General features: G+C 38.5%; 1 protein-coding gene across 6 annotated transcripts in view; it reads right to left on the bottom strand.

Annotated features, from left to right (window-relative positions):
• PPP2R3A (protein phosphatase 2 regulatory subunit B''alpha) overlaps positions 1-27,122 on the bottom strand; it is a 227,019-nt gene that overhangs the window by 11,144 nt on the left and 188,753 nt on the right. For 5 of the 6 annotated variants that reach the window (XM_056793650.1, XM_001364818.4, XM_007493913.3 and 2 more), the window contains 5 exons: positions 13,609-13,657; positions 10,405-10,494; positions 8,984-9,159; positions 8,287-8,405; positions 3,077-3,183 (listed from right to left, as the gene is read on the bottom strand). In XM_056793650.1, the coding sequence (XP_056649628.1) occupies positions 3,077-3,183; positions 8,287-8,405; positions 8,984-9,159; positions 10,405-10,494; positions 13,609-13,657 (541 nt within the window). Of the gene's footprint in view, positions 1-3,076; positions 3,184-8,286; positions 8,406-8,983; positions 9,160-10,404; positions 10,495-13,608; positions 13,658-27,122 lie in introns of those variants that run through there. The other variant, XR_008911147.1, reaches the window with a different exon arrangement.

The following is a 27,122-nucleotide window of genomic DNA, read 5'->3' as shown; positions in this document are numbered from 1 at the left end:
CCAAAATGTTAAGCATTTTGTATAGTTGCAGATCATTTATAAATGTTAATTTTTGGTATTCTATCTGTGAGACCTTTGTCCATGAAAGGTAGAGAGAATAAAAGATCTCATTGTGTTTACTGGTCTGTTAGAAAGCATTTGATTTCTGGTACAAAACGGAGTCTTGAAGTTTCTCTTAAAAAAAAGGAGTCTTCTCTATATATGCTGGGATCATGCAAGATTCCTGAATAGAGACCATGACGACGGAGGGCGGACAGACCCTTGCGGTGGAGGCCCTCCATCATTAAGCGTTTATTAAACCTCTGGCGGTGCTGCATGCTCGGGTAGGGCTCCTGCTCTCGGGGCTCCCAGGCTAACGGAAGCTTGAGGCGACGTGCAAAGGGTTATGGAAGGCAAGCTAGGCACGGGAAATAGGGAAGAGTCCGCAGAGGGGCCCCAGGATTCAGTGGGAACATGGCGGGATTCCAGAAGTGGTCAGACTGCGATGGAGAGGTCAGCTCACGGGATGGGCACAGCAAGGGAAGGGGAAGGGGAGGGCTGTAAGTCCGGAGGCCAGCCTGGCTACAGGTTGTGGAGGACTTTGAACGCCGGGGCCTTTTCATTTGAGGGTGGGGGGAGGCGACCTTCCGTTTCCTGCGTTGGGGGCGACAAGGCCAGGGCTTCAGGAGCATCCCGGGAGCTCAATGGCGGATGGGTTGGAGTAAGGAGGCAGCAAGCTGGCATGTGGGGGCGCCTGAAGGAGGAGTTCAGCTTGGCCGTGCCTATGGGCACTGGGGAGATGCCGAGGTCAGGAAGAGAAGGCAGCGAGCGGGTGGCCGAGGAGATACAATCCGAGAGCCCGGGGACAGAACCCCCCAACCCAAGTGAATGTTGAGGCCGGAGGAGGGCCTTGTTGAGAAGTAGCCACAAAAGGGACGGCTGCAGGAGGAATGCCCGGGAGGCTTCCCGAGGATGGAGGAAGGGGTGTGCACACTGGAGGTGGTCTCACCTCAGCACAGAGAGGGGCCCCGCGTAGCGGGCGGCCGATGGCCCGAGTGATGAGCTCGGCCCAGGCTGCTCCGAGGAGGCCGAGGCCGGAGGGGACCAACCTCCGCTATCTGGGGGCACCCATGGGCGGGGTCGAGGGGGAGCCTAGTGGGAGGGACCTGAAGGTGGGCCGCCTCCCATGCCCCAGCCTCCACAGAACTCCACTCCAGCTTGCAGCCTCCCGCAGCTGCGGGGCCAGCCTCGGACGCTGACTGCACTGGCCGCGAGGTGGCGCCACAGTGTCCCCAGCGCTAGCTCTGGAGTCAGAACTGGGCTCAAACAGGGAGAAGAGCACGTGCCCCCGGGGTTTGGGGGAGGCTCAAAATAAAGCAGCAGAGCGCCGGCTAGAGGAGGCTTCTTTTTCCCCATTCCTTTTCCTCACTGCTCCTTTCTCCATATTCTACCATCCCCGTCCCCCTGCGGAATAAGCCGGCGTTCGGCCTTCTGTTCTAAAAAACGTTCGACTTCACAGACGTCTTCCTGCCCCTTAAAACAGGAACGAAGAGCTGGCCCAACGACGCGGCCGTGACGACATGCCTGCCGCCCCGACCGGAAGTAGGGAACCTCAAGCAGGGGGAGGGAAATGGTCAGTCTTGTGTTTTAAGAATATCAGTTTCTGGCTATTTGGTTACTGGAATGGGAAAAGGCGAGTCTAGAAGCCAGGAAACTACCCAAGTCTGTACAAAAATATAGGTGAAAGGTGAATTAGGGAAGAGGGCAGGCCATGTGAAGGCAGAACTGGGGAGGCTTGGCAAGGAATGGCGAGGGAGCATGGGGGTGAGTGAGGAAACAAAGACGTCTAGAAGGTTGGTAACTAGAAGGATGGGTGATAATGTCCTTAACGGAAATGAGGACATCTGGAGGAGGTGGTGCATGGGCCTGCACGTACACAAAGAACTCTTGTTTAGTTATTGCAGTTGTGTCTGACTCTTCGTGACCCCATTTGGGGTTTTCTTAACAGAGACACCAGAGCGATTTGCCATTTCCTTCTCCAGCTCATTTGACAGGTGAGGAAACTGAGGCACATAGGGTTAAGTGACTTGTCCAGAGACGCACAGCTAGGAAGCATCTGAGGCCAGATTTGAACTCAGGTCTTCTGACTGTAGGCCTGGCTCTCAATCTACTGGGCCACCTGGCTCCTCTATATATTCATTAGATAAACCCATGAGAACTGACAGGATCACCAAGAAAGAGAATATAGAAAAGATGATCCAGACGGGGGTCCAAGGAAGGGGATTCAGGAAGAGCTGCTCTGGGTAACAGAACATAATCGATCAGAGAAGACCAAAAGGCTGCTATGTAGCAGTGAGGTCCTAATTGTGAAAAGATAAAACAAATCTTATAGTGAACTAGGGGCCAGAGGGATTAAGTATTGGAGTAATTCAAGGCTACAAGCACTTCTTAAAGGCTCATTATGTCCTGCACTGTGCTAAGTGCTAGAGACACAAAGAAAGGAGAGCCCAGGAGAGGAGGCAGCGTGTAAATAACTGTACAAAGACGACACAGACATGGTGGAGGGAGAGAATGAGAGAGGGAAGGCCCTGCGAAGTGGTCTAAACCCACAGGGAATTTGTTAGTGGTACAATAGAGATTTCAGAGCATTTAAGTTTATTGTTGTTCTGACACTGCCATAAAACCTAATTGGAGTGGAGAAGAGTGAATGTTCTCGATGCTACATGAATCTAAGCTCATAATATTTGTGCCAACATTTATTTAGTATGGAATTAGGATTAGTATGAGCCTCAGGGGGGCAGAAAGGTGGAAGGAAGTTTTAATGTTAGTCATGGGGGTGCCTCAGGTTCTGATTGTGTTTCTAAGAGGAAATAGAGTAGAAAAAGTAATACCCAAGGCCTACTAATTCAGGCAGCCCCCTGCCAGGCTTCACAGAGGAGATGTTTAATAAATGCTTCTTAATTTGATTTTACTAAATACTTCTTTGCCATCTTCATAGCCTCCATGAACACTTCGCATGCTACCCAGGGATTGTCATGAGGTTATATTTTGAAAAACACCTGCAAAAATTCTGAAATATAGGAAAAATCCCACCTACCTTTCTTGTAACTGCTCATTAGCAGATTCCTCTGCAACAAGAATTTCATACTCCTCAGCAGCATATCTGTCCCAATCAGAAGGTTCAGGGCTATCATTCTCCACATCCTGATTGAAAAGAAAAGAGACAAAATATATTTTAGAGGAAACATGATGAAAACTAAGATATGCATTCACATATAACATGTATTAGATTAAAAAATGATCCATCTGAAAAATGTTACACTTCACCATTTGTTTCTTATATCAAAAAAAGTACTTCTCAGTTTCACCTCCTACTCAGGTTGACCTCATGTTTCTCAGGTGAGAGGAAGCAAAACATGAAGACAACGGATCACACAAAGGGAGTCTGGAAACGGGATAAAAATACTTCTCACCAAACCATAATAGTAGAAATGTGTTGTTTTGCACCAACTGCAATGTCTAATGTCTTCCTTGAATTTTATAGTTAATTTTCTCAGTCACTATACGTTATTCAACACTTTTGAAAGGCTCTAGGATTATTTTTATCTTAGAAGATTTAATGTCAAAATACTGGCCATACATCGGTGAAATAAAGCCTTTAATAGAGATAATTATTGTTAAAGTGGTAACAGTCTTCCCTGAAGTTCACCAAATGAATCCACAGAATGCTCCTTTACAGAAGGATCCTAACAACTATGCAGGTCAAAGAGTAGACAACAAGAGGGTTACTTTGAATGGTTCCAGGTTCCTTCCTGAAACAAAGCTCAGATTTTTAAACATCTGTATATTTTTGGTAATGCTGTATGGCTCAAAGTCAAGAAAACCAAAATTTCCAAGGACTAATGATGCAGGTCACTCAGAGTAATGGGAAAGTACATGATGGGTGACAGTAGACTTGAAAATATTAGCACGAAGAACTGTGCAGAAGGAGCTTTATAGAGGTAATGTCAGAGACACGTGAGTGTAAATGGAGTTGGTTGTGTAGCAGAGCTAGGCGTATAGCTTACGAACAGCTTGTGTACCATGAGAGCCATGTAAAATCAAGAGACGCAGGTTCTCAGCATGTTGATTTGACACTCTGGAAAATGTATGGGAGGACATATAGAAGAATCTTAAAGGATGGGAAGGTTTGGATAGATCTTTGGAGGGAGGATCAGCATATCAGTGAGATGACTGATCCATTAAAGCAGTGAATCCTCCTCTGAAGGAATTATTGTAACTAAACCAAAGTTTTAATCACCTGGATTCAAACAAAGCGTCCCTATACTTCTCGATGTATATTTTGGTTATAAATATGCTTCTCTTGTTATCATTATCAGATCTTGAGGGACTGGCTGTCTTTTTTTATGCTCAGTTGTCTCCAGTCATTTCTCTTGATTTCATTGTCTTGGTAAAATACTGTGTAGTCATTGGTACTTAGTGGTGCAGATGACTTTGTAACTTTGAAGGGAACAGCTGCTTCAGAAGAATCAGATTCACCAAATTTAAGACGGAGAATTGTGGGTGGAGGAAAAGAAGTCAATGACTACCCAAAGAACACTGACGGATTAGTGGAGTAAATTTAGAAGCATTTGAATAAAGATTTCTTTAGAATGCTTACCAAATCTACAGATTGCACAAAATTGGGACGTGAGGATAAGGATTGCAATGGATCACAGAACTGGGATCTAGTTGATAGACAGTTGATAGTTCCAGTTGATAGATAATTGAGGATCTAGTTGATAGTTGAGAGTTTTTGTGTCTAGATGAAAGTTCATGTAAAAAAAAAGGGCTTATGGAATTTTAGTAATGTAAAAAATGACAGGTGACAACCAAAAAAATCTAATGTGATTCCAGACTAAGTTAAAAGAAAAATGATGTCCAGCATGTTTCTTAAAAAAAAAAAAAGTATGTGAAAATTCATAGCCTAACACAAACCTCTTGTTCTTGTCTGTATGTTGAAATGAGTGTGCTGATTGTTAAATTCACAATAAAGCAAAAATAAATTCTCCAGGTTACTTTTTTTTATTGGTGATTTGGAGTATTTTTTCAAATGATTGTTAATAGTTTGCAATTCTTCTAAGAACTGTTTATTCATATGTACAAACTTAAATAAGTTGAGCTGGTAATGCTATAATCACGCATAGTCTTATCTTTTAGTCTTTTTGTTAATTTAATATTTACTCTGAAAACTAAATTTAGAAGATTCTTCATAGAATTTCTCAAGTTCATCATTTGCAATGAATGTTCCCACACGGACTTTTATTATATTCATAAGTAGTCTGCTTCATAGTTTTCCTATAATCACTGTGAGTACCATAAGGTGAGATGAGCCTATGTTTCAAATGATTATCTTGTTCCATTGTAGTTCAGAACAAAACCAGCCCTGGCGAACTCTTCTATGAATTTTTGACGAGAACCTCTTAAGACATCTTTCTGTTTAGCTTTTTGGCTCCAGGCATAGTTTATAACAAGGATATGTATTAAGGATATGGTTTTCTTCCTCCAGTAGTATGTAAATTTTTTGATTGTTTTTGATTGGCATCCTCTTTCTCCTTTTCTATTATTCTTCCATTGTGAAAGAAAAGAGGTTATAAAGAACTGAGGCTATTTTGAATTTTGAATTTCATGGATTACTATTGGCCTCAAACCCAAAAACATCCTCCTTGGCAGCCAACCTTCTGATGATGAGTTTCTCTGTATTTAATCAATGGCTTTTCCTGGGACAGAAGACAGACACTTGGGCTCATACTTAAACCTTTTCTAGTATGGTAGGAACTGACAAAGTGTTCCATTGGTACACCTTTTAAGAACCCGTGCCACAATGAAGTACTAATGTGTTACTTAAATGTGCTGCTCAGAGTAATGAGTTCTTTTCTAAAGTTCTTCAAATAAAGCCTAGATGGTCTCTTCTTAGGGATGTTTAGTTTTTAATGTAAACCTTAAAATTTCTTAGACTTATGAATGTTGGAAATTTCACCATTGGGAAATTTCATACTTGGAAAAAATTTCCTACTGATAGTAAGAACTCTATTGGAATGTGAAACCCCTTGGCATGGGAGGATCCTTCTCCTCCCTACTTAAGACTACTTTAGGACAGAAACCTTTTGCTAAACAATGGAAAGGGTTTTGACCTATGCTTAAGCATAGAACAGGAAGTTCTTTGAGTCATGATTGATTTTAGAATTGATACAATAGAGATACTTGGAATGACAGAAACAGGTCTTGGAAAATACAATCTCCACCCTACTTAGAGTAACAGGAATTAGGAAGGGCTGTAGCAAAGATCAAGATTTAATTATTTGAGAAAAGACCTTCAACAGACATGTGCAAAGCCACAGACCTCTGGGTGGTCCTGGGTTAAACTAGAGCCACCATTGGCACAGGGGAGACATGGACAGTGATTGGTAGATGTGAAAACTGAGGGGAGGGAACTTAGATGGTTTCCTTAAAGATAGCAGGGTCTGAGGACAGAGGGAGGAGAGTTTTCTGCTCGAGGGAGGTTTTGCTCTGAGCGAGGTGGCTCTGAAGGAGGACTGAGGAGGTTGCTCTGTTGGAGGACCAGGAGAGAAGGCTGGCTCTGAAGGAGGAGAATTCTCTGGAAACATTTCTTGAAAGGAGGCTCTCTTGAAGGTGGAGCCTGAGGTTGGCATGAGAAGCCTTACCTAGAGAGATCTTGGTGAGTGGTAAAACCAACTGACTGATTTATTCATTCTTATTCCTTTCTTACTTTCTCTCTTTTTCTATTGATTAATCAGTGTATTATAAATTAAATTTCTCTATAAAACCCAGTTGGCTTAGGCATATTCATAAATTGGGACTATATTCCCTGGCAACCATCTTATATTTATATAAAACCAAGACACAGTAGAAAACATATTTCAGCGGTCATAATTGATATATATATTTCCCTTGCTCCCAAACATTTTAATTATCACAGTTTATGGCTCCCACTCTCTTATCTACAACTATTTAACACTCAAAACTATTTTAGATCTAACATTAGGCGTGTGCTGGATTTCTATAATCTGAAGTTGCTTCCAAATCTGAAATTCTACAAACTATGGGCACAGTGGGGACATAATATCACTGTGTTCCACTTGCCTAGTCTAGTCACATAAAAAGATACTTTGGCAGGGCATATACGGTTGAGTTATTTTCATAGCTTGACTTTTTAAAAATAATGCTTTTTTATTATAGAGATGCTCATCATCTGGGCATAAAAATTAATTCCCAGCTTAATATCTATCTGTAGCTATTCTTAACATTCTCAAAGGTACACAGTATCTATAAAGGGCACAGGCTTGTCTAAAAGCACCTCAGAATTTAGTGACACTCATGATAGTGAGTCGGTATTTTTAGATATATGGTGTAGAGCAAGAATACTGAATGAACATCAATTTTTTCCCCTCTGTCAGTTACAAGGACCAGTTATTTCCCCAAGCTTGTTTCTGTACAATAGTTGTTCACTGGATGGACTGTAAACGCTAAAATTAATTAATATGCCTATTGGTATGGAAAACAAACAAAATATTAAAAAAGGAATTTTTCCAAACCTTTTTTTGAAGCAACTTATTCAGAGATTAACTTAAACATATATGGGCTTGCTGTTAGGAGAGAGACTTTATTTGGGCCTTCTGCCTCCACTTACTTGACCAAAAGCCTCATGTGCACTTGCAGTCTGTGTGTTGATAATGCTACTGCTTTTAAAAAGAAACTTCTTAGGGGGGCAGCTGGGTAGCTCAGTGGATTGAGAGACAAGCCTAGAGATGGGAGGTCCTGGGTTCAAATTTGACCTCAGACACTTCCCATCTGTGTGACCCTGGGCAAGTCACTTAACCCCCATTGCCTAGCTCTTATTGCTCTTTTGCCTTGGAACCAGTACCAGTATTGATCCCAAGACGGAAGGTAAGGGTTTAAAAAAAAAAGCTTCTCAGGAGAGTTTTGAAATTGAGTTTATTATATATAAATATGTATATATGTATGTGTGTGTGTGTATATATATATATGTATATATATATATATATTTATACTTAAAACTCAAGCTGTATGTATGAGAATCTCAGTTTCACACTTTTCCTGTCCTTATGGGCTAATGATTAAGTTAAGGATAACAATAACAATTATTTTTTAAAAGAATATAGGTTTTTGGGAGCAAAGAAAAATTATATAATGTGACCTCCAAGGCCCTTTCCAGCTCTAAATATGTGATCCTATTATCTAAGAGCACTTATTGCTAGACACAATAATATTAAATTACAATGATACCTTTTGCACTGCAAAGGGATCCCTCTGTTCATGGTCCAAGTACTTCTCCAGATTAAAGAAGGTGTCATAAAAAATGTGAGCCATTCTGCACCTCTTCAGGTCTCTGAGAGTTATTTTGCCTGCATAAAATATAAAAAAAAATTGGTAATTTCACCAAAATCTGATTAAGTGAAAAGATTTTTTTGTTCAGTTTAAAAACAATATACGCATGTTTTAGTATTATAAAAATTCATTTTATTCTCAATGATTTAGTTCATACTTACTTTGTATCAGAAACCCTAACTTTAGTAAAGAATACATAAAAGACATCTGTTTTCAATTAATTTATACTTTAAGGAAGGATTTGATGAGTTAAACAATTTAGGATTATGCTACTCAATGTATACATTCTTTAAAGTGAGGTGTAGTAGAAAGAACAAAAGGTTCAAAACAAAAGATATGAATCTGCATCACTGCTTTATCCTTGTGTGAATCTGAATCCATGATTTAGCTTTCCTGAGTCTCAGTTTCCTCATCTGCAAAGCAATGATACTAATATTTGTATAATCAATCTTTTGGGGCTGTTGCAAAGCTTAAGTGCAATAATTTTTGTAAAGCATTTTGAAACTCCAGAAGGTTATAAAAACATCAACTATTAATAATAGTTAAAATTATATTGAGTTAAAAATGGATAGGATGTACAATAAATCAGTATTACCATCAAGTTCAGGCTTCACCAGGTCAAGCATCTGGCAGAGCAAGTCATGGAATGGCAATGGTTCAATGCCCATGGCTTCCATTCTTTCACACTGTTCCTCATAGAAATATTCCAATTCATACATGGAGAGTACACCATCCCCATCCAAATCCATACAGCGGAACCAATATTCAATGCTAGTAAATAAAGACATTTATTATTATTTTTTGGTAAAATGAGGGATGCTATAAAGAGTCAATTTCTGAAGTATTTAGTGTCCTTTATTATTTATTTGTATTTCCACACACTTTGCAAGTCTTTAATCACACCTTGCCTCATGATAGTACATTGTCCTGTTAAAAATAAAGGCTTCTATCATACATTATTAGATCTAAAATTAGCCATCTTTGCTTATTATCAGTGATTAAAATAATTATAACATAGGGACTGGAAATCATGTAAAATAAGGCATTGTTCACAGGAGCATTTAATTGAGGGTCACATAAGCAACTTAATTTAGCTTAAAAAAGAGTAAATTTAAATATGAATATACAACTATTAAAAACAACAAATTATGAAGTATATGAAATATATGAAGTTTTATGTATTGGTCAGTTTAAAAGATTTAAACTCCTACATTAAAGTTGGAAGCATAAATGTTTTGAAGCCTTCTCATTTCTAATTAAAAGTATGAAGAGTAATATACATATTTTTATAGAGGAAAAAAATCTACTGTCCTAGAATAATGACATTTTCTTCTAGTCTTTTGTAGAATATTGACCCTAAAGATGTTTAAAATTATGTATTGTTTTACACACTATAGGTGAAAATAGGATCTACATATGTTGTAAAAGAATTAAAATCTATATTCTATGATTGGGAAATTCCTTACATAGCTTCCTGTATCTAGCTAGTTCCAGACTTGATTCACAATCCACTTGGGCCCTTTTCTTGGACCATCCATCTTGCCTGTCTCTGAACCCCATTATTTTACCATTTCCCCATATACAAAGCTCTTACCTCTTTCTGGATCTGGAACTATATCAAGTCCTCTATTGCCATTCCCTGACATCCCAAACCAAACCATCCTTCTCTTCCCTCCATTCTGTTATATGTTTTGTTTCTTTTTATAAGTTTCTTGAAAGCAAGGGTTGTCTTCTTTTGAACTTGTATTCTTAGTAAATATACAAAGTATATGTTTTTTCATTCATTCATACTCAATTGCCATATAAATGAATGGCTCTCTGTAGAAATGTTTTTGAACTCCTTTGATTAGTTTCTTCCTAATTAAGATGGTAGTCAAATACTGTAAAATTATGTCATTTCTATGTTGCCACATATTTTATTGTTTCTCTTCCAGTAACTTAAAAATACAGTGTTTCAAGCATGCTCTAACTCTAAAACTGTGCCAAGTAGTAGACTCTGGAACTTAGAAATCATACCTTGTCAGATTTCTTTTGTCTTCTTCAGAGATCAGAAACCATACAAAATCTGCATAGCTCATTCTTCCCTCTTTTTGTACTACATTCCCCCTAAAAATGATATGGAAACAAAATTTTCAGGGCAATAGCTTGTATAAATTCAATGGGATGACATTCAGAAGTCATAGTAACATTTTTCTGTTTAGGAACACTTTATTTACAAAATAGCTATCTATACTTCAAGTAATATTCCCCAAGTAGCATAATCTATTTCCCAGAAATTAAAACTTGTAGGCATTTGCAGATAATAAATTCCAAAGAAACCTAGAGCCAAATAGTATTCAGAATTGACTATTTCCATCCCTTCTTCCTCTTTTTTTCTTTCTTCTACATTTTCAATGGGGTAAAATAAAGGCTGCTTTACTCAATATGCATTTGGTACCTTGAAAGCTAGTATAAAGGGACCCTATCAATCATATGTAGGGAAATGTAATCAGTCAAGCCACACAACATATTTAGAAATTTCCCCATGGTAACTATAAGTGGAGGTAGCATACCAAAGAAAGAAAATAGCCTTAAGTTGAGCCCCTAGGATTCAAGCTGGTTCATATGAATGCAATCTTTGGGGCCCTGGCCATAGGTTCCAAGGATATTTAATAAAGTTGTCCATATGAGAATAGGTTACCTTGGACAATTTGATTCTCTGACACTGGAGATTTCAAGTGGAGGCTAGATGACCACTTGTCATACATGTTGTGGAAGGAATCCTTGGCCAGGTAAAGGTGGGGCAAATGGCCTTTAAGGATCATAAAGGGGGCATTTGAGGGGCTCAGTGGATTGAGAGCCAGGCCCAGAGATGGGAGGTCCTAGGTTAAAATCTGACCTCAGACACTTCTCAGCTGTGTGACTCTGGACAAGTCACCTAACCCCCACTGCCTAGTCCTTACTGCTCTTCTGCTTTGGAACCAATACACAGTATTTATTCTAAGATGGAAGGTAAGAGTTTTTTTTAAAAAGGATCACATAACTTTGGACAACTTATGTGCAATTTAAAAATAATAATTAAAAAGTTTAAAAAAAAGAGAAAAAAGAAAATGGCCTCTAAAATACTTTATAACTCGAATTCTGTGAATAAATTTTTATTGAATTGAATTTGAGGAATGGGGTTGGGTCCATACTAATTCCCACACATTTTTTAATCTAGTGTTCCTTGTTAACAAAAATTGAACTGTGAAAAAGGCTAGAGTGAATTGGCTTAGAAAGTGGCTGACCATAATTGTAGCTCTTGAAAGATTTAGTTTTAAAGGGGAGATTAGGCTACTGTAGTTAACCAGACTGTCAAATCCTTCTGAGGCTGGAAGATTAAGAGCAGTTGTTCTAGAGTTTCAAAAAAGAAAAGAACCTCTAAAAGTAGATTTATAAGGAAGCCACGAAAATAATCAAGATGAGAAAATAAAGATAATAAGGAGGTACCAAACCTCTTGGAGCCAAAATTTACTTCTCTGAAGAATTATTTTTATGGTCCCTTTCAGATGAAGTACTTTTATTTCTATGTAGGAAAGGCTGTCTCTGTATTGGATACTCTCACTTCCTTGGCTTTTCATGACAATGCTTTCCATTCTCCTTATACCTATCTGTTCTCTCTTCTCATACTTCTTTGTTGGATTATCATTCATATCAGAAACCCTAACCGTGCACCCTTTTCCCTTTGTTCTCTTAAACTCACAGGGACATCAGCATACTTGGGTTTAATTCTCATAGTTCTGCTAAAAATTGTTAAGTCTGCATATTCAGCCTCTTGTCTATCAACAAGTATTTATTAAGTGCCTACTATGCATAAGGTTTTGTGCTAGGCATTGAGGACATAAGTACAAATAAATAGTTTCTATTCAGGAGTTTACATTCAAATTGGGGAGATAAGAAATATATTTGTAAATATATATATATATATATATATATATAGCCTAAAAATAAAGTTAACAAATACAAATATATATAAAATGATCAACTATAAGGTAGTTTGGGAGTGAATAAGGGCAGCTCAGTGGTACAATGGATAGAATGCTGGACCTCGAGTCAGGAAGACTCATTTTCCTGAGTTCAAATTTGGTGTCAGATACTCAGTAGGTCTGTGACTCTGGGCAAGTTGCTTAACCTCTTAGCTTCAGTTTCCTTATCTGTAAAATGGGCTGAAGCTAAAAAACAACACATGTTTATTACTTCTAGGATGAGTTATAAACTCTTCTGTTTGGCATTTAAAGACATAATTTGGCTCCAATTTACTTTTCTAGTCTTATTCCATATCACATAAGTCTATGTGTAGAGTCAAGCTGTTCTTATGGTTCCTCACACATGGCTCATCCTGTTCCAAATGCATGCCTTCAATAGCTGCCTCCCAGTAGTGGAAAATACCTCCTTATTACCTCTGCCTCTTAGAAATTTAGTTTCCTTAAAATCTCAGTTCACCTTTTAAATGAAGCCATTTCTGATTTTTCCAGCTGCTAGTGTATATCCCCAACAAATAACTTTGTCTTTATTTTGAACATAGTTTATATATTGTGTTACATTTACATGTTGCTCCTCCCTCTATTATCCTCTCATAAAGTAAGCTTTAGGGCAGGGATTCTCACTTCTGTCTTTTTATTCCTAACACCTAGTCTAGTATCTGGTAAAGAGTAGGCACTATAAATACTTGTTGATTGTAGATTGATTGAACCCTGGGTAGAACTAAAGCATATATTATAGAATACCTATTTTGATTAGTTTTTATGATAATATCTTTAAGCATGAATCGAGCCATAGTTATCATGCAATGAACTCTGTTATAATGAGGTCTTTGCTCCATTATTAGAAGTTCAGTATTTAAGTGATTTTTTAAAGAATTCTTTAATTTGGGATGTAAGCAGATAAAACAAGGTCAGGTAGGGAAGGAAACACCAGGGGAAAATAAGCCCAACATTAAGAATAATGAAAAATATCCTATAAAAAATTATTGCTTAACAAGTGTAAAGAAATCTAAAGAAACCCAGCCCCAAATCCTATCTTGGAAAATACTGATGAGAAAAGGAGTGGAATACCTTCCCTCATAATATGGTGCTGCAGCCTCTAATTGACTATTATAGTTCTGACTATTACCATTTTATTCTCTCCCAAAGTAACGGTTGGTTCAATCAACAAGAATTTGTTAAGTGCTTACTTAATGAAATCCCTGAGGCTTTTTCTTACCTAGTTACTGCTCCAGAAAATATTCTTTCAATGATCCTACTTGATGATGCTGAAAATGAATGAAGAACAAAGTTAAAAATATTTTTATGGTCCACATTTTTATAAATTTGTTTTCATTTTCATCTTGATATAGAACTGTAGACTATGAAGGCACTGTAGAAAAACTTTTAGCATTTCTGTGTTATTGGTAAAGGCTTCAAATTAAACCTCAACGAGAATATGAGTAGAACTATAAGCCCATTCTCTTGCATGACTACTGATTCAAGCCCTAATCAAAGATCTTTAAAGATGAAATCACCACCATGGAAAACTGGGCAGACTGGAGAGGTAGGGATGTATGTACTGTCATTGCAGTAATATTGGGATATATACCAATATTTATGTTGAGGAACTCACAAAGGAACTTGCCAAACACAGGTAATTAATTATTAATTCTGGCATCTAGGAATTATGAACCTATGGATAAAATGGAAGTTTTTTTATTCTTTAGTATCTACTATTCAATGAAATATCTTTCACAAAAGTTCTTTCTGGAAAAATCACTAGTCATGAATGAGTCAAAAGAAGGCAGCACACTATGTTTATGCAGGATTTTCACCTTTCCTACTTCCAAAAGAACTAGATATGACATTAAAACAATGCAAATTAAGATATTTAAAGACAAAACAGGAAGCCATCTAGAGAAACAATAAATTGCTGCATTCAGGTCCCATAAATGAATAGACTGGTACTATATGGACAAAAAGTTTAATTCTAGGTTTTTGATTGCTAGGGAAAATATATTTATGACTTATAAATCAGAAATGTTACTTTAAGTTATAGCTTGGGTCCTTGGACAGATTGAAAAGCATATGAATAAGAAGTAGTTAGAGTATAGGCTGAATGTGCTGGCACCCCTGGTTCATGCTAGGTGTATGCCTACTGTGGATAAAATCTTCAGCCTTGGTTATAGAAAAGGTTCAGAGAGAATATTCAACGAGAGCAGTTCTCTATCAACCCTTTATAAGAGCAATAGTCAGGACATTAAATTTAATTCAGTGAAAGCATTTTTATAAAGATTTTAGTTAATGCAAACAAGTTTCTTCAATTTCTAAGAAGTCAGGGGTAGAACTTGGGGAATTTAGATGTCTAGACTATTATCAAGTTCATTAGAGTTTCTCATGTATCAGATGTATTAAAAAGGCTTTAGACAAATTCTGGGTTTCGCTTAACTAATGATTAAGAAATAAAGAATTTCTTAAAGATCTGCACTTTATCATTCTAAATTTTCTATTACTAGTTTCTTGTTGTCTCTCAAATCTTAATAGACTTGACAGGGACCTCAGAGGCATGTGGTATAATCCAAACCTGACCAAGAATTCCCTCTGACATTTCTAAGAAGTGTTCATCCACCCTATGCCTGGAGAACTGCAATGAGAGACAACTTATGTCATAAGTTATTTAATTCAACTCTTGACAATTCTAATTGTAAATTTGCTTAATGTCTTAAGTTTATGTCTGCTTAGGTGGAAAAAAACCCCTCCAAAACCCTGTTTTCTCCTTTCCAAATGGTCACATTTCTGTTCAGCTCAGTATTACTTTTCTTCAGTTCCTATCACCTTTACTCTCACTTTACACTATGCCCTGATTTACTGTTGATTTCTAAAAGCTATTTATTGATGTCTTTTGTCTTAATACTACAATAATGTCTGGAAAAAAGATTCCTTTACTTTACACTTAATTGATCTGTCCCTTTTAATAAATAAAAGCAAGTAAAAACTATTTATACAGAACTTTATCTGATAATGTATAAAAGATTCTAAGTAGTTTCTTGCCTCTGCTGTGAGGAGTGTTGGAATGTCTTATTATCTATGCTTTAAGATAAATGGTTTTTCAATTACTCAAGAGTTTGGCTTCTTTTGATTAATCTTTTAATTTACATAGTTTAAGTATTTGTTCTACTTATTTCATTCTGCATCAACTTATATATATTTTCCCATGATTCTCTGAAATTCTCATATTTATCATTATTGCATTATATTAATATAATTTTTCTCAAGTCCTGAATCAAAAGACACTCATTTAATAACATGTAGTTCTTCCCTACCACAAGAAGTTTGTGAATATTTTGGCATATATTGGATTTTTTGTCTTTGACTTCCTTGGTGTTGTTATAAGGAAGAGAGGGTTAGAGCAAGTTGCAGAGGCATGAGACTAACAGGGAGATAATGCTAGAATGGGAAAGTAAGGGAGAGACAGTTAACTGAGGTTTAAGGGTCTTTCTCTGGTTTGACCTGGAGAGACAGGTTGTTCCTTAGTGGCTGATACTACCCTATACTACCCTGAATTCCCTATCCTGTTGCCCTATCCTATCTGGCTTGCCCTGCTGCTCTGCTACTTTATTTTGATCTGTTTTATCTACTGCAGTTTCTGGTGATCCTGAACCATTTGGCATTTGATTGTGAGACTAGCCCTGGGTCCTTTTGGATCTAGGACCTTCACTGGGCCCTATCAGGCTTAAACAGACCCCTTCCTTAAAATCAGCTAAGGTGGGGTTTAGTTTAGCTTAGCCAAGATCAGGGACTGAGGATTTAGGCTGTTAGGGAAGATTAGAGTAGGAAAAATCACTCTGAAGAAATCTCTGTGAAGAGAGATTAGATCTTGGGGTATTAGTTAGGAAATTAGCTTTAGGTTATCCAATACCTTTATACCTTATTCTTTTTTATTAAAACCCATTTTCCCATTTCACTGAGTGGTCTGTGTGTGTCATCTTAGAGTCAGGCTCTTCCTGCACTAGGCTTTGTTGACCTTCCCAAACCTGTTAATGTTCTGATACTGGCCCAAACCTATCCATCTGGTCCCATCCCCTAAATTACCCTCCTAACAGTGTAGATGCAGGGGGTATGCTTATAAATGTTTAATGATTAGTTTTCTCAAAAAAGATATACCTGCCATTTTTAATGGCCTTTTAAATTTAATCTGCATTATTAATATTTTCTCCATTATTTCCTTAAGTCTAAAAAGCTACAAAAGAACTAAACCTTAATTTTGGTGTTTGCTGACTTCTGAGGTATAAATGCACACACATAATTTCAACAATTGGCTTTCTTGAGCTAGTACAAGCTGGCTCCAACTTACCACTTGGCATATTCCTGGTAGTGGGATCACTGTTGAAGGGTATTAATAGGTGATCCACTTTTTTTTTCATAATTCCAAATCTAATAATGGTTGCATATGAACTCATAGTTCTATCAAAAGTGTTTTCATATACTTGTTTTCTCACAATCCATTTTAATACTGAGTGAGATGGAATTAAGTGTGTTATCCTCAAGGTAAAATATTTGGCTCAAACTCCCCCCGCCAATATTCTCAGGGCAGAGGTACCCTGTTGGTTTTCTCAGATGAAGCATTTGGTTTGTTTCAGTTAAAGTCAGGTTGGCAAAAATATATTAAATTCACAAAGAGCATTTGGTTGCTTATCTAAAAATTCCCAGGACAAGCCAGCCTGAGAAAAATACAGAGGCTTCTGAACAGTTACTTTTTATCTTGTGAGAACATTGGGGGTATGTAACTCTTGTTGGGGCTACATAATTCTTTTTTTTTTTTGTATACTGAAACCTAGATCATGGACTCAAGATTTGTATGTCACAGACCACCCAAACAAGGGGGCTGGACAGAGGGGACAGAGGGAATCTAGCATTAGGGATACTGCAAATAGTCTGTTTGAGCAGGACTTTGAAAACCAAGCTGTCCATTAAAGAAAATGATTTTCATCAACCTCCTTGAACCTTGAACTTGGGGACACTCACTGTGCAGTCAAGAAAACCAATTTCTTTACTCTGACCCAAAGGGGGTGAAGTGAGCCAAAATCTGATCTGCCTGACTTTGGGGGTAAGGGTAGTAGTTAGATAAGGACCCCTTCTCCCTCCTGAACCTCAATTTCCTACCCTCCATTTGCCCTGTTCCCCCTCAAATAAATTGAGTTAATGGGACCCAGAAACTGACTCAAACCTTACTTAGAGGGAAGCTTGAGATGGGGGGGGGGGGGCGGGGAGAAGTGACATTTCTCTCCTCAGAAAGAAAGAGGCTTATTACTATAAGCCTCTTCAACAAGATCCTTCAGAGAACCTAGCAGTTAGGAGGCAGCCATAGTGGGAGCCACAGTAGGGGGGTTTGTCAGAGAGTTCCAAGGGGGGAAAGACAAACCTGTCCTCCTTTCTCTCACTTGGCTTATCAACATCACCTTCTCATTCTGTCCCTGCCTTAGAGGGGGAAGACTCCATTCCCTTTTCACCCTTTCTTCCTTTGTCATAAATCCCTCCCTATTTCCCCCATTTATTACAAGTTTCTCTTTTTATTCTATTTTCACTAATTTTATTGGTACAAAAGCTGTTTGATTTTATGTAACCAAAAATTGCCATTTTTGTCTTTTATGATTGTCTTGGTTAAGAATTCTGCTTTTAATCATATGTGATAGACTGATTGCCCTTTAAGGGGGAAAGGAGGTTGTCCTTGGGTTTTGGTTGTCTGGGGAAGTAGGGCTTGAATCAGTGATTTGGCTTTGTTGCCCCTTAAAGCATAAAAGGTCTTGCCTTAAAAATAATCAATCAATGTGTACTAAATGCTTAACATGTGGTAGGCATTGAACTAGGCACAGAGGACTCGAGTACAAAGGATGGATATTATCTGTTTGCAATGAGCTTATGTTCTAATGAGGGAATATAATAGCCACATTTAAAAATTATAGCCTAAACATAAATTTAATAAACAAACATATACAAAAGTGAAATATAAGGTATTTGCAAGGGAGGACACTAGTAGTTGTAGGCATTAGAAGAGGCTTGATGCAAAAGATAGTGCTGCATCTTTTTTTTTTTAAACATTTACCTTCATTGATATTAAGAATCAATTCCTGGGCAGAAGAGCAATAAGGGTTAGGCAATTATGACTAGGTGACTTTTCTGGGGTCATATACCTAAGAAGTGTCTGAGGTCATATTTGAAGCCAGGATCTCTGGTCTCAAGGTCTGGCTCTCAATCCTCTGAGCCACCCAGTTGCCCTAGTATTGCATCTTAAAAGGGAGAGAAAGACTCAATGAGGTGGAGGTAAGCTGTGAATGTTTTTCAGCCATGATATTCAGCCAGTGGCAAAGGCATGGAGACTGGAATTTTGGAACATAGATAACATCCAGTTTGTCTGAATCACAGTGTGTGTGAGAAATTGCCTATTGAAGCTAGAAAGGCAAATTGGGCTTAGGTTAGATAGAGTCCTAAAAACTAGGCAGAGGAGCTTATATTTTATCCTAGGGGCAATAAGAACCCACTGGAGTTAACTAGAGAAAACACCCAGTAAGAAAATTACTTTGATAGTAGTGTCTAGAATGAACTGGAGATGAGAGCGCATGTGAGCTGAAAGACTTAGGAAAGTTCATTTCCCTGAAGAGTACATCTTTCTAATCCAGTGTTATTTTCTGTTGTAGTAAATGCAAAGAGGGGATAAGGAGTAGTGTTTTATTTTAAATTTAATTAAGAACTACCTTATAAAATCTTATACAAGTTTTTTTGGTTCATTTTATGATCCAAGAATACTTTTTACATTCATTCCCATTTCAAGCCTAAAGTACTGTTCTGGCTAAGCCAGAATATTTGGTATTTGTATTTACAAAGTCTCTGTGGTTAAAATCCATCATTGAGGTAGAGAAAAAGTGTAAGGAAGAAAGAGAATTTTGGTCCATTGCACAGTTAGATATAGGACCCTAGAAGAATCCCGTGACTGAATATATCCATGACTAAGGGATATGTGGGGAACCCTCTTAGTGGGACAAGATGCGTGTTCTCATTCTGGAGTTAGCTAGATGGATGCTTAAAGAGACCGAGAGGGAAAGTTAAAAAATGGCAAATACTCTTTAAATCCTACTAGGTTTTAAAAGTAGATTGGCATTGTGAGGAAAATGAAAATAAAATTTTCCTTCCTTATCTGGCAACAGCCTAGAAGTAACTGTACCTTTGATTTTTAAAGCTGTGCCTTGAATCTAGTAACATCACAGGTGAAAAAGACAGTTAAATAGGAATAGGGACTGATAATACACACAAAACATATGTATACTACAGTTAGGATTTAGGATCCCTGACCCTGAGATTTAATAGAATGACAGCAGAGTTAATGGGAAGAGCGCCTCTGAAGTATCCTACTATTATTTCTTGGGGAACTACATTTTGAGGCGTGATTGAAGTGCTTTCACCAGCAAAGAATTAGAGAGCTTGCAGAAGTTTAAAACAAGCTAATGAATTGTGAGAATAATTATTAATGAAGTTGTGGCTTAATGGGGGAAATGCAGAATTTTTGACAGTTATGTAGTAAAATCAATTTGGAGATCTTATACCTGGTTCTTGAAAAGTAGGAGGAATCTTTAGAGGTCCTTTGTTTTTTTTTTTTTTTGGATGGCTAAAGTGGATAGTTTTGCATAACTGGCCCCAAAGAAGTGAATTCACTTTGCAGCTGGTTCCCTGATGGGTACTTCAAGAGAGGGAGTGAAATTAATAATACTGATGATGATGATGTGAGCTTTAAATATATATGTGTACATATATATAAGTATATGCTATTGTGAAAGAAGATGGCACTAAAGAAAAAGTGCCAGTGAAATTGATCACCTTGACAGGGGAGGGGTCCCAGGAGGAGAGACTCTGGCTGGGAGAGCAGTGAGGTTGCTTGGTCTTGAGAAGCTGAAGAGAGAAGGTGGAAAAAGACTTTCTCCTGAGGGTTACCCATTTTTCCTGCTGGTGACTGGAAATCTTTCTCCCCAACACTTCCCAATTGAAGGGACTTCTGAAGAGAAACCTGAACAGGCTTTACTTCAGCTCCTGTTGCCCAGGGGTGACTCAACCTGACTTTCTCTCAGGGGGCTCAGCCTGCCTAGGCCCGAGTTCACCCCAAACTTGAGGAGGGAAGGGAAAAGGTTTAGATAGAGACAGGGACCCCCTTTTCCCACATTCCTTTTCCCATTCTTCCCTGCCCATTATTCCTTCTGTATTACCTGATTGAACTGACATTAAAAGTTATCTGTTCCCCAAGCTGAGTGTGAGTGAACAGATAAAGGGGAAACCTTTTGGTCTCGAATAGAGGGGGGACAAGAGGGACAAGAGCAAATTGGGGAGAGAAGCTTTAGCTAAGGAGGGAAGGCAGAAGGGGGAAAATCTTCAAACCCCTTCTCCTCTCTTCTCCCCTCTCCATACTGAAAGTCCAAGCTTCCTTTGGGGGTAAAAAACATCCCTCTTTTATCTTTTTTTAATACACTATTGCATTTGTTCTCAATAAACGTGTGAGGTTAAGTGCTTATTGTTATCCCCACTGTACAGGCAAGAGAACTAAGGAATTAAGTGTTAAATAGTTTAACTAAGGGACTAAGAGTCAAGTGGTTTATCCAGAGGCACATAGCTAGTAAGTGCATGAAACAAGATTTGAACTCAGGTTGTCCTGACTTCAAAGTCCAGTCCTTTATTCAGTAAAGCTACCTAGCTGCCTAACACAGTTTTGAACATTTTTAAAAGAAATTGATTCATCTTTTTTCCCCCATAGCTACTCTGCTTGAGGTACATTTAGATACTGACTTTTGGGCAATGCCTGCTCAGAACAGATTCAGGTTTTAGTTAGAACCTTCTTTATCACATCCCCATACAAACAAATCACCTAGTGAAGCCTAAGCAGGAGAGTAGGGTAACTCCTGCAGCTACCTGGGCAAACAGGGCTGCCCACATGAGTAAATACTCTAAGGATAATGGGAGGAGGCACTGTGCCTGCTATCACTTTAGATGAGCAGAAGATACCAATTTCCAGTATGGAGATTTTAATGTGGCTTTTGAAACACGGAGTGAACAAATACTGACTAATAGTCATCTTTTAGAGGTTTTAAAACTATATTGGGGGAAACTACATTGAAAGCAATAGCAACTTCAGGAGTTCTCAGCAACATATGGTGGTGGTGGGTTTGAACAATTAGTCAGAAGGAGCTTACTGGGGACTCTTTGTAGGCACTGGGCTCAAGACCCTGGTGCACTGTCTGTACACTATTCTGGGTAGTAGTCCTAGGGCCAAAAGGAGAGATAATACTCTCTATCTCTTGAGGTTGCAGGAAAATAGGGTCCTAGGTCATGGTTCCAAGGTGGAGAGCAGTGTTTATGGTCTCTTACAAGGGTGTAGGGACCTTGGTCTCAATTCAAGACAGGGGAACGCTAGCAATTTCAGGTGAATGGGGTGTAGGTGACCTGGTCACAGTCCTATAGGTGGGAGGAGTGCTAGTGCTGGTGACTACCAGGGAACAAGGTCCCTTCCTGGGTAAAGACCAGAGCACTAGCAAGGAGAGCAGTGATCCCACTGGTACTTAGATTATACTACCCTGGAAGCACTGAAAATCTAGACCACCAGAACTACTTCTGAAAATAGAACCTAGAAAGTCCTTAATCTTGGGACAGTGCCCCTTCCACCTCAGGAGCAGAACTCAACTTTAATTTAATGTAACATAAAGAGTTAATAGACTGGAAAAAATGAGCAAACAACAAAAAGAAAAATCTCACTCGTAACAGCCTACTGTGGTGACAAGGAATATCAAGACACAAATCTAAAAGAAGACAATAATGTCAGAGCAGCTAAATGCAAAGCTTCTAAGAAAAATGTTAATTGGTCTCAGGCCCCAAAAGAATTCTTGGAAGAGCTCAAAAAGGATTTAAAAAATAAAATAAGAGAAATAAAGGAAAAATTGGGGCAAGAAATGAGTGATGGAGGCGGAGTCAAGATGGTGGCATAGAGGCAGAAAAAGTTCAGACCTCTGAAAACCCTTCCTTACCAATTACAAACTAAATGATCCTAGGGAACTGAAAATCAAACCTAACAACAAGACAGAGCCAAGGAACCCTCCTGCTGGACTCAATTCAAAAGGTAAGCCCCCCAAAGCTGGAATTCGAGAACACTTGGGTTTAAGGGGAAGGAAGAAGGAAGGTCCCAGGACCCCTCCCCCAACGAGAGCACTAAGCCCTTTGCAGCAGTGGGAACCTCTGGGCAGGCAAAGGTGCTGGTCTAGAGGGAGTACCTTGTGGGCAGGGCTGTGCAAGAATCAGAGTGTTGAACACAGGCAGTGGGGAAGAAGCTGGAGAGGGAGCACAGAGCGGGCAGCCTCGTCACAGTGGCGGAGACCCTCTATATTGTTCCCGCCTTCCAGGAGGTTTTAGCCTCAGGGCACATCCAGCATAACGCAGCCGGACTTTAATCCAATGAAAGCCTCCAGAGGACAGGGAAGCTCAAGCTCCAACACCTCTCCCCTACAGACTACACACTGAGAGATCTCCTGACAAAGTTTCAAGAGGGGAGACTGACAGAAAACACCAAAACAAAAAAAAAATAGAGGAGCAAGAGTACAGACAACTGCAGGGAGTAAAGAAGGGGTAAATATGAGCAAACAACAGAAAAAGAAAAAAGAAATTACAATCGACAGCTTCTATACAGGCAATGAACAAAGAGCAAATGGAACAGAGAAGGAGAAGGGAATATCAAGCAATAAAACAGAAAACCCAGCGAATTGGATACAGGCTTTGGAAGAACTCAGAATGCAATTCAAAACACAATTAAGAGAGGCTGAAGACAGCTAGGAAAAGAACTTAAAAACTAAGATAAGTCATCTGGAAACAGAAAATAGTGTCTTGAAAGTCAAAATTAACCAGCTTGAAAATGAGGCAAAGGAGATGAAAGATGAGGCAAAGAAGATGAAAGACGAGGCAAAGGAGATGAAAGATGAGGTAAAGAGGATGAAAGATGACCCCCAAAGAAAAGAAATGAGACTGATGCAAGAAAATTATGAAAAGAGAGTAAACCACTCATAAAAGAGGCACCTGAAAATACTAAACCTTAAATAATTGAAAAAAAAAAACCCTAAATACTTAGCCCAAAAAGAACACCTTAAAAACAGAATAGCCAAAATGGAAAAAGAGGTACAAAAGCTCACTGAAGAAAATAATTCCATAAAAAATCAGAATAGGGCAAATGGATGCTAGTGACTCCATGAGACACCAAGAAACAATAAAACAAATTTCAAAAGAATGAAAAAGTAGGGGGAAAAAAGTAAAACATCTTATTGGAAAAATAATTGACCTGGAAAATAGACAAAAAGAGATAATTTAAGGATTATTACCTGAAAGCCACAGCCAAAAAAAGATTCCAGACATCTTATTTCAAGAAATTAACTGCCCTGATATCCTAGATATTGTGAATCTTAAAAATTTCCCAGACCCTACTTCATAAGGCTGGGTTAAGACCATTCCCCATTTAGGCAGTGAACTCTACTTAGATCAGGAATGTGAGAACTCTACTTCACCTACTTAAGTCTGCCCTAGGGGAAGATAAAGTTGTAAACTCTTTTCTGAACAATGAAAAGTACTTAAACACATACTTATAATAAGGCAAAAAGTTCTTAAGATAAGTACCTATAAAGGTCAAGCAACTTGTGAATTTACAAAGAACAAAGGGCTGAGAAACTTACTCAGCTTTCCTGGTGTGAATTACTCAAAAATTTACACCTTAGGTGTGGACTAAGAATGGTCTGTCCTTTGAAAAACATCTACTGTGATTGGTAGATGGAAGAACTTAGGGGAGGTGACATAGGAGAAAATTCCCTATATAAGGAGATGACAGGCTCTTAAAAAAAAAAAAAACAGTCTCTAAGGAGGCTGTTGGGAGAGAGCTCTGGAAATAGGCTCTTGGGACAGTCTCTGGCTGGAACTCCCTCTGAGGAGACTCTCTCTTGGGTTTCCCTTGGAACAGTCAGCTGGTAAAGGTTGCCTTGAAGGGTCTCTCTGGAGACTCTCTTGGGGACATTCGGATTCACATTCAGATTCAGATTCAGGATTGAGCTGGTGGAGGCAGTTGAGATGGAGCTGGCCTGGTGTCACTAGAATCCTTGCTTGGACAGATCTTGTGGTGAGTGATTAAGGACTGACTGATCTTTTCTATTAGGGCTTAGGCCTGGGTTGGCAAGGACTGGCCAGGGCCGGCTTATCCCTTTCTCATTATTTCCTTTTTCTCTCTTTCTTTAATTCCTCATTGTATTATTAATTAAATTCTCTATAAAACTCAGTTGACTTGGGTATATTCATAATTGGGAATATTTCCCTGGTGACCACCTTATATTTGATTTGAAACAAGACACTGTAGTGAAAACATATTTTCTACGGTCACAATTTACTCATCCACTCTTTTAGTGGCCACAAATTAAGTCTTCCACTATTGTAATCACTACAGTTTATACCCTCAACCATTTTAATTATTACAATATGGAGGGTAAAATAAAAACTGAAAGAGTCCACAATCACCTTTTGATATTCTAAAATGAAAACTCTCAAGAATATTATAGTCAAATTCCATAGCTCCAAACTCAAGGAGAAATTATTGTAAGCAGGCAGAAAGAAATAATTCCTATATTGTAAAGCCATAGCAAAGATCATAGAAGATTTATGTTGGAGGCCCTGGAATATGATATTCTAAGAAAGCAAAAGTGCCAGGATTATAACCCAAAATTGAGGAATATTTTCAGGGGGAAAAATGGATAGTTAATTAGAGGCATTTCAAGCTTTCCTGATGAAAAGATTACAGACTGTTGGGAAAATGGAGTTTTTTTTTTTAAATTTTATAATATTTTATTTGATCATTTCCAAGCATTATTCATTAAAGACAAAGATCATTTTCTTTTCCTTCCCTCCCCCCACACCCAGTAGCCGATGTGTGATTCCACTGGGTATCACATATGTCTTGATTCCAACCCATTGCCATGTTGTTAGTATTTGCATTAGAGTGTTCATTTAGAGTCTCTCCTCTGTCATGTCCCCTCAACCGCTGTAGTCAGGCAGTTGCTTTTCCTCGGTGTTTCTACTCACACAGTTTATCCTCTGCTTATGAATAGTGTTTTTTCTCCTAGATCCCTGCAGACTGTTCAGGGACATTACACCGCCCCTAATGGAGAAGTCCATTACATTCGATTATACCACAGTGTATTAGTCTCTGTGTACAGTGTTCTCCTGGTTCTGCTCCTCTCGCTCTGCATCACTTCCTGGAGGTTGTTCCAGTCTCCATGGAATTCCTCCACTTTATTATTCCTTTTAGCACAATAGTATTCCATCACCAACAGATACCACAATTTGCTCAGCCATTCCCCAATTGATGGGCATCCCCTCGTTTTCCAATTTTTGGCCACCACAAAGAGCGCAACTATGAATATTTTTGTATAAGTCTTTTTGTTTATTATCTCCTTGGGGTACAGACCCAGCAGTGCTATGGCTGGATCAAAGGGTAGACATTCTTTTGTCGCCCTTTGGGCATAGATCCAAATTGCCCTCCAGAACGGTTGGATCAGTTCACAACTCCACCAGCAATGCATTAATGTCCCTACTTTGCCACATCCCCTCCAGCATTCATTACTTTCCTTTGCTATCATGTTAGCCAATCTGCTAGGTGTGAGGTGATACCTCAGAGTTGTTTTGATTTGCATCTCTCTGATTATAAGAGATTTAGAACACTTCTTCATGTGCTTATTAATAGTTTTGATTTCTTTATCTGAGAACTGCCTATCCATGTCCCTTGCCCATTTATCAATTGGAGAATGGCTTGATTTTTTGTACAATTGATTTAGCTCTTTATAAATTTGAGTAATTGAACCTTTGTCAGAAGTTTCTATGAAGATTTTTTCCCAATTTGTTGTTTTCCTTCTGATTTTAGTTACATTGGTTTTGTTTGTACTAAAGCTTTTTAATTTGATGTAGTCAAAATTATTTATTTTACATTTTGTGATTCTTTCTATGTCTTGCTTGGTTTTAAAGTCTTTCCCCTCCCAAAGGTCTGACATGTATACTATTCTGTGTTTACCCAATTTACTTATGGTTTCCTTCTTTATGTTTAAGTCATTCACCCATTTTGAATTTATCTTGGTGTAGGGTGTGAGGTGTTGATCCAAACCTAATCTCTCCCACACTGTCTTCCAATTTTCCCAGCAGTTTTTATCAAATAGTGGATTTTTGTCCCCAAAGCTGGGATCTTTGGGTTTATTGTATACTGTCTTGCTGAGGTCGCTTTCCCCCAGTCTATTCCACTGATCCTCCTTTCTGTCTCTTAGCCAGTACCAAATTGTTTTGATGACTGCTGCTTTGTAATATAGTTTAAGGTCTGGGACTGCAAGGCCCCCATCATATGTGTTTTCTTTTTCATTATTTCCCTGGATATCCTTGATCTTTTGTTATTCCAGATGAATTTTGTTATGGTTTTTTTCTAAATCAGTAAAGAAATATTTTGGGCGTTCAATGGGTATGGCACTAAATAGATAAATAAGTTTGGGTAGGATGGTCATTTTTATTATATTGGCTCGTCCTATCCATGAGCAGTTAATGTTTTTCCAATTGCTCAAGTCTAGTTTTAGTTGTGTGGAGAGTGTTTTGTAGTTGTGCTCATATAGTTCCTGTGTTTGTCTTGGGAGATAGATTCCTAGGTATTTTATTTTGTCT

This window comes from Monodelphis domestica, chromosome 4 (assembly GCF_027887165.1).
Source record: "Monodelphis domestica isolate mMonDom1 chromosome 4, mMonDom1.pri, whole genome shotgun sequence".
Taxonomy (NCBI): Eukaryota; Metazoa; Chordata; class Mammalia; order Didelphimorphia; family Didelphidae; genus Monodelphis; species Monodelphis domestica.
This window is presented reverse-complemented; position numbering and strand designations above follow the sequence as displayed.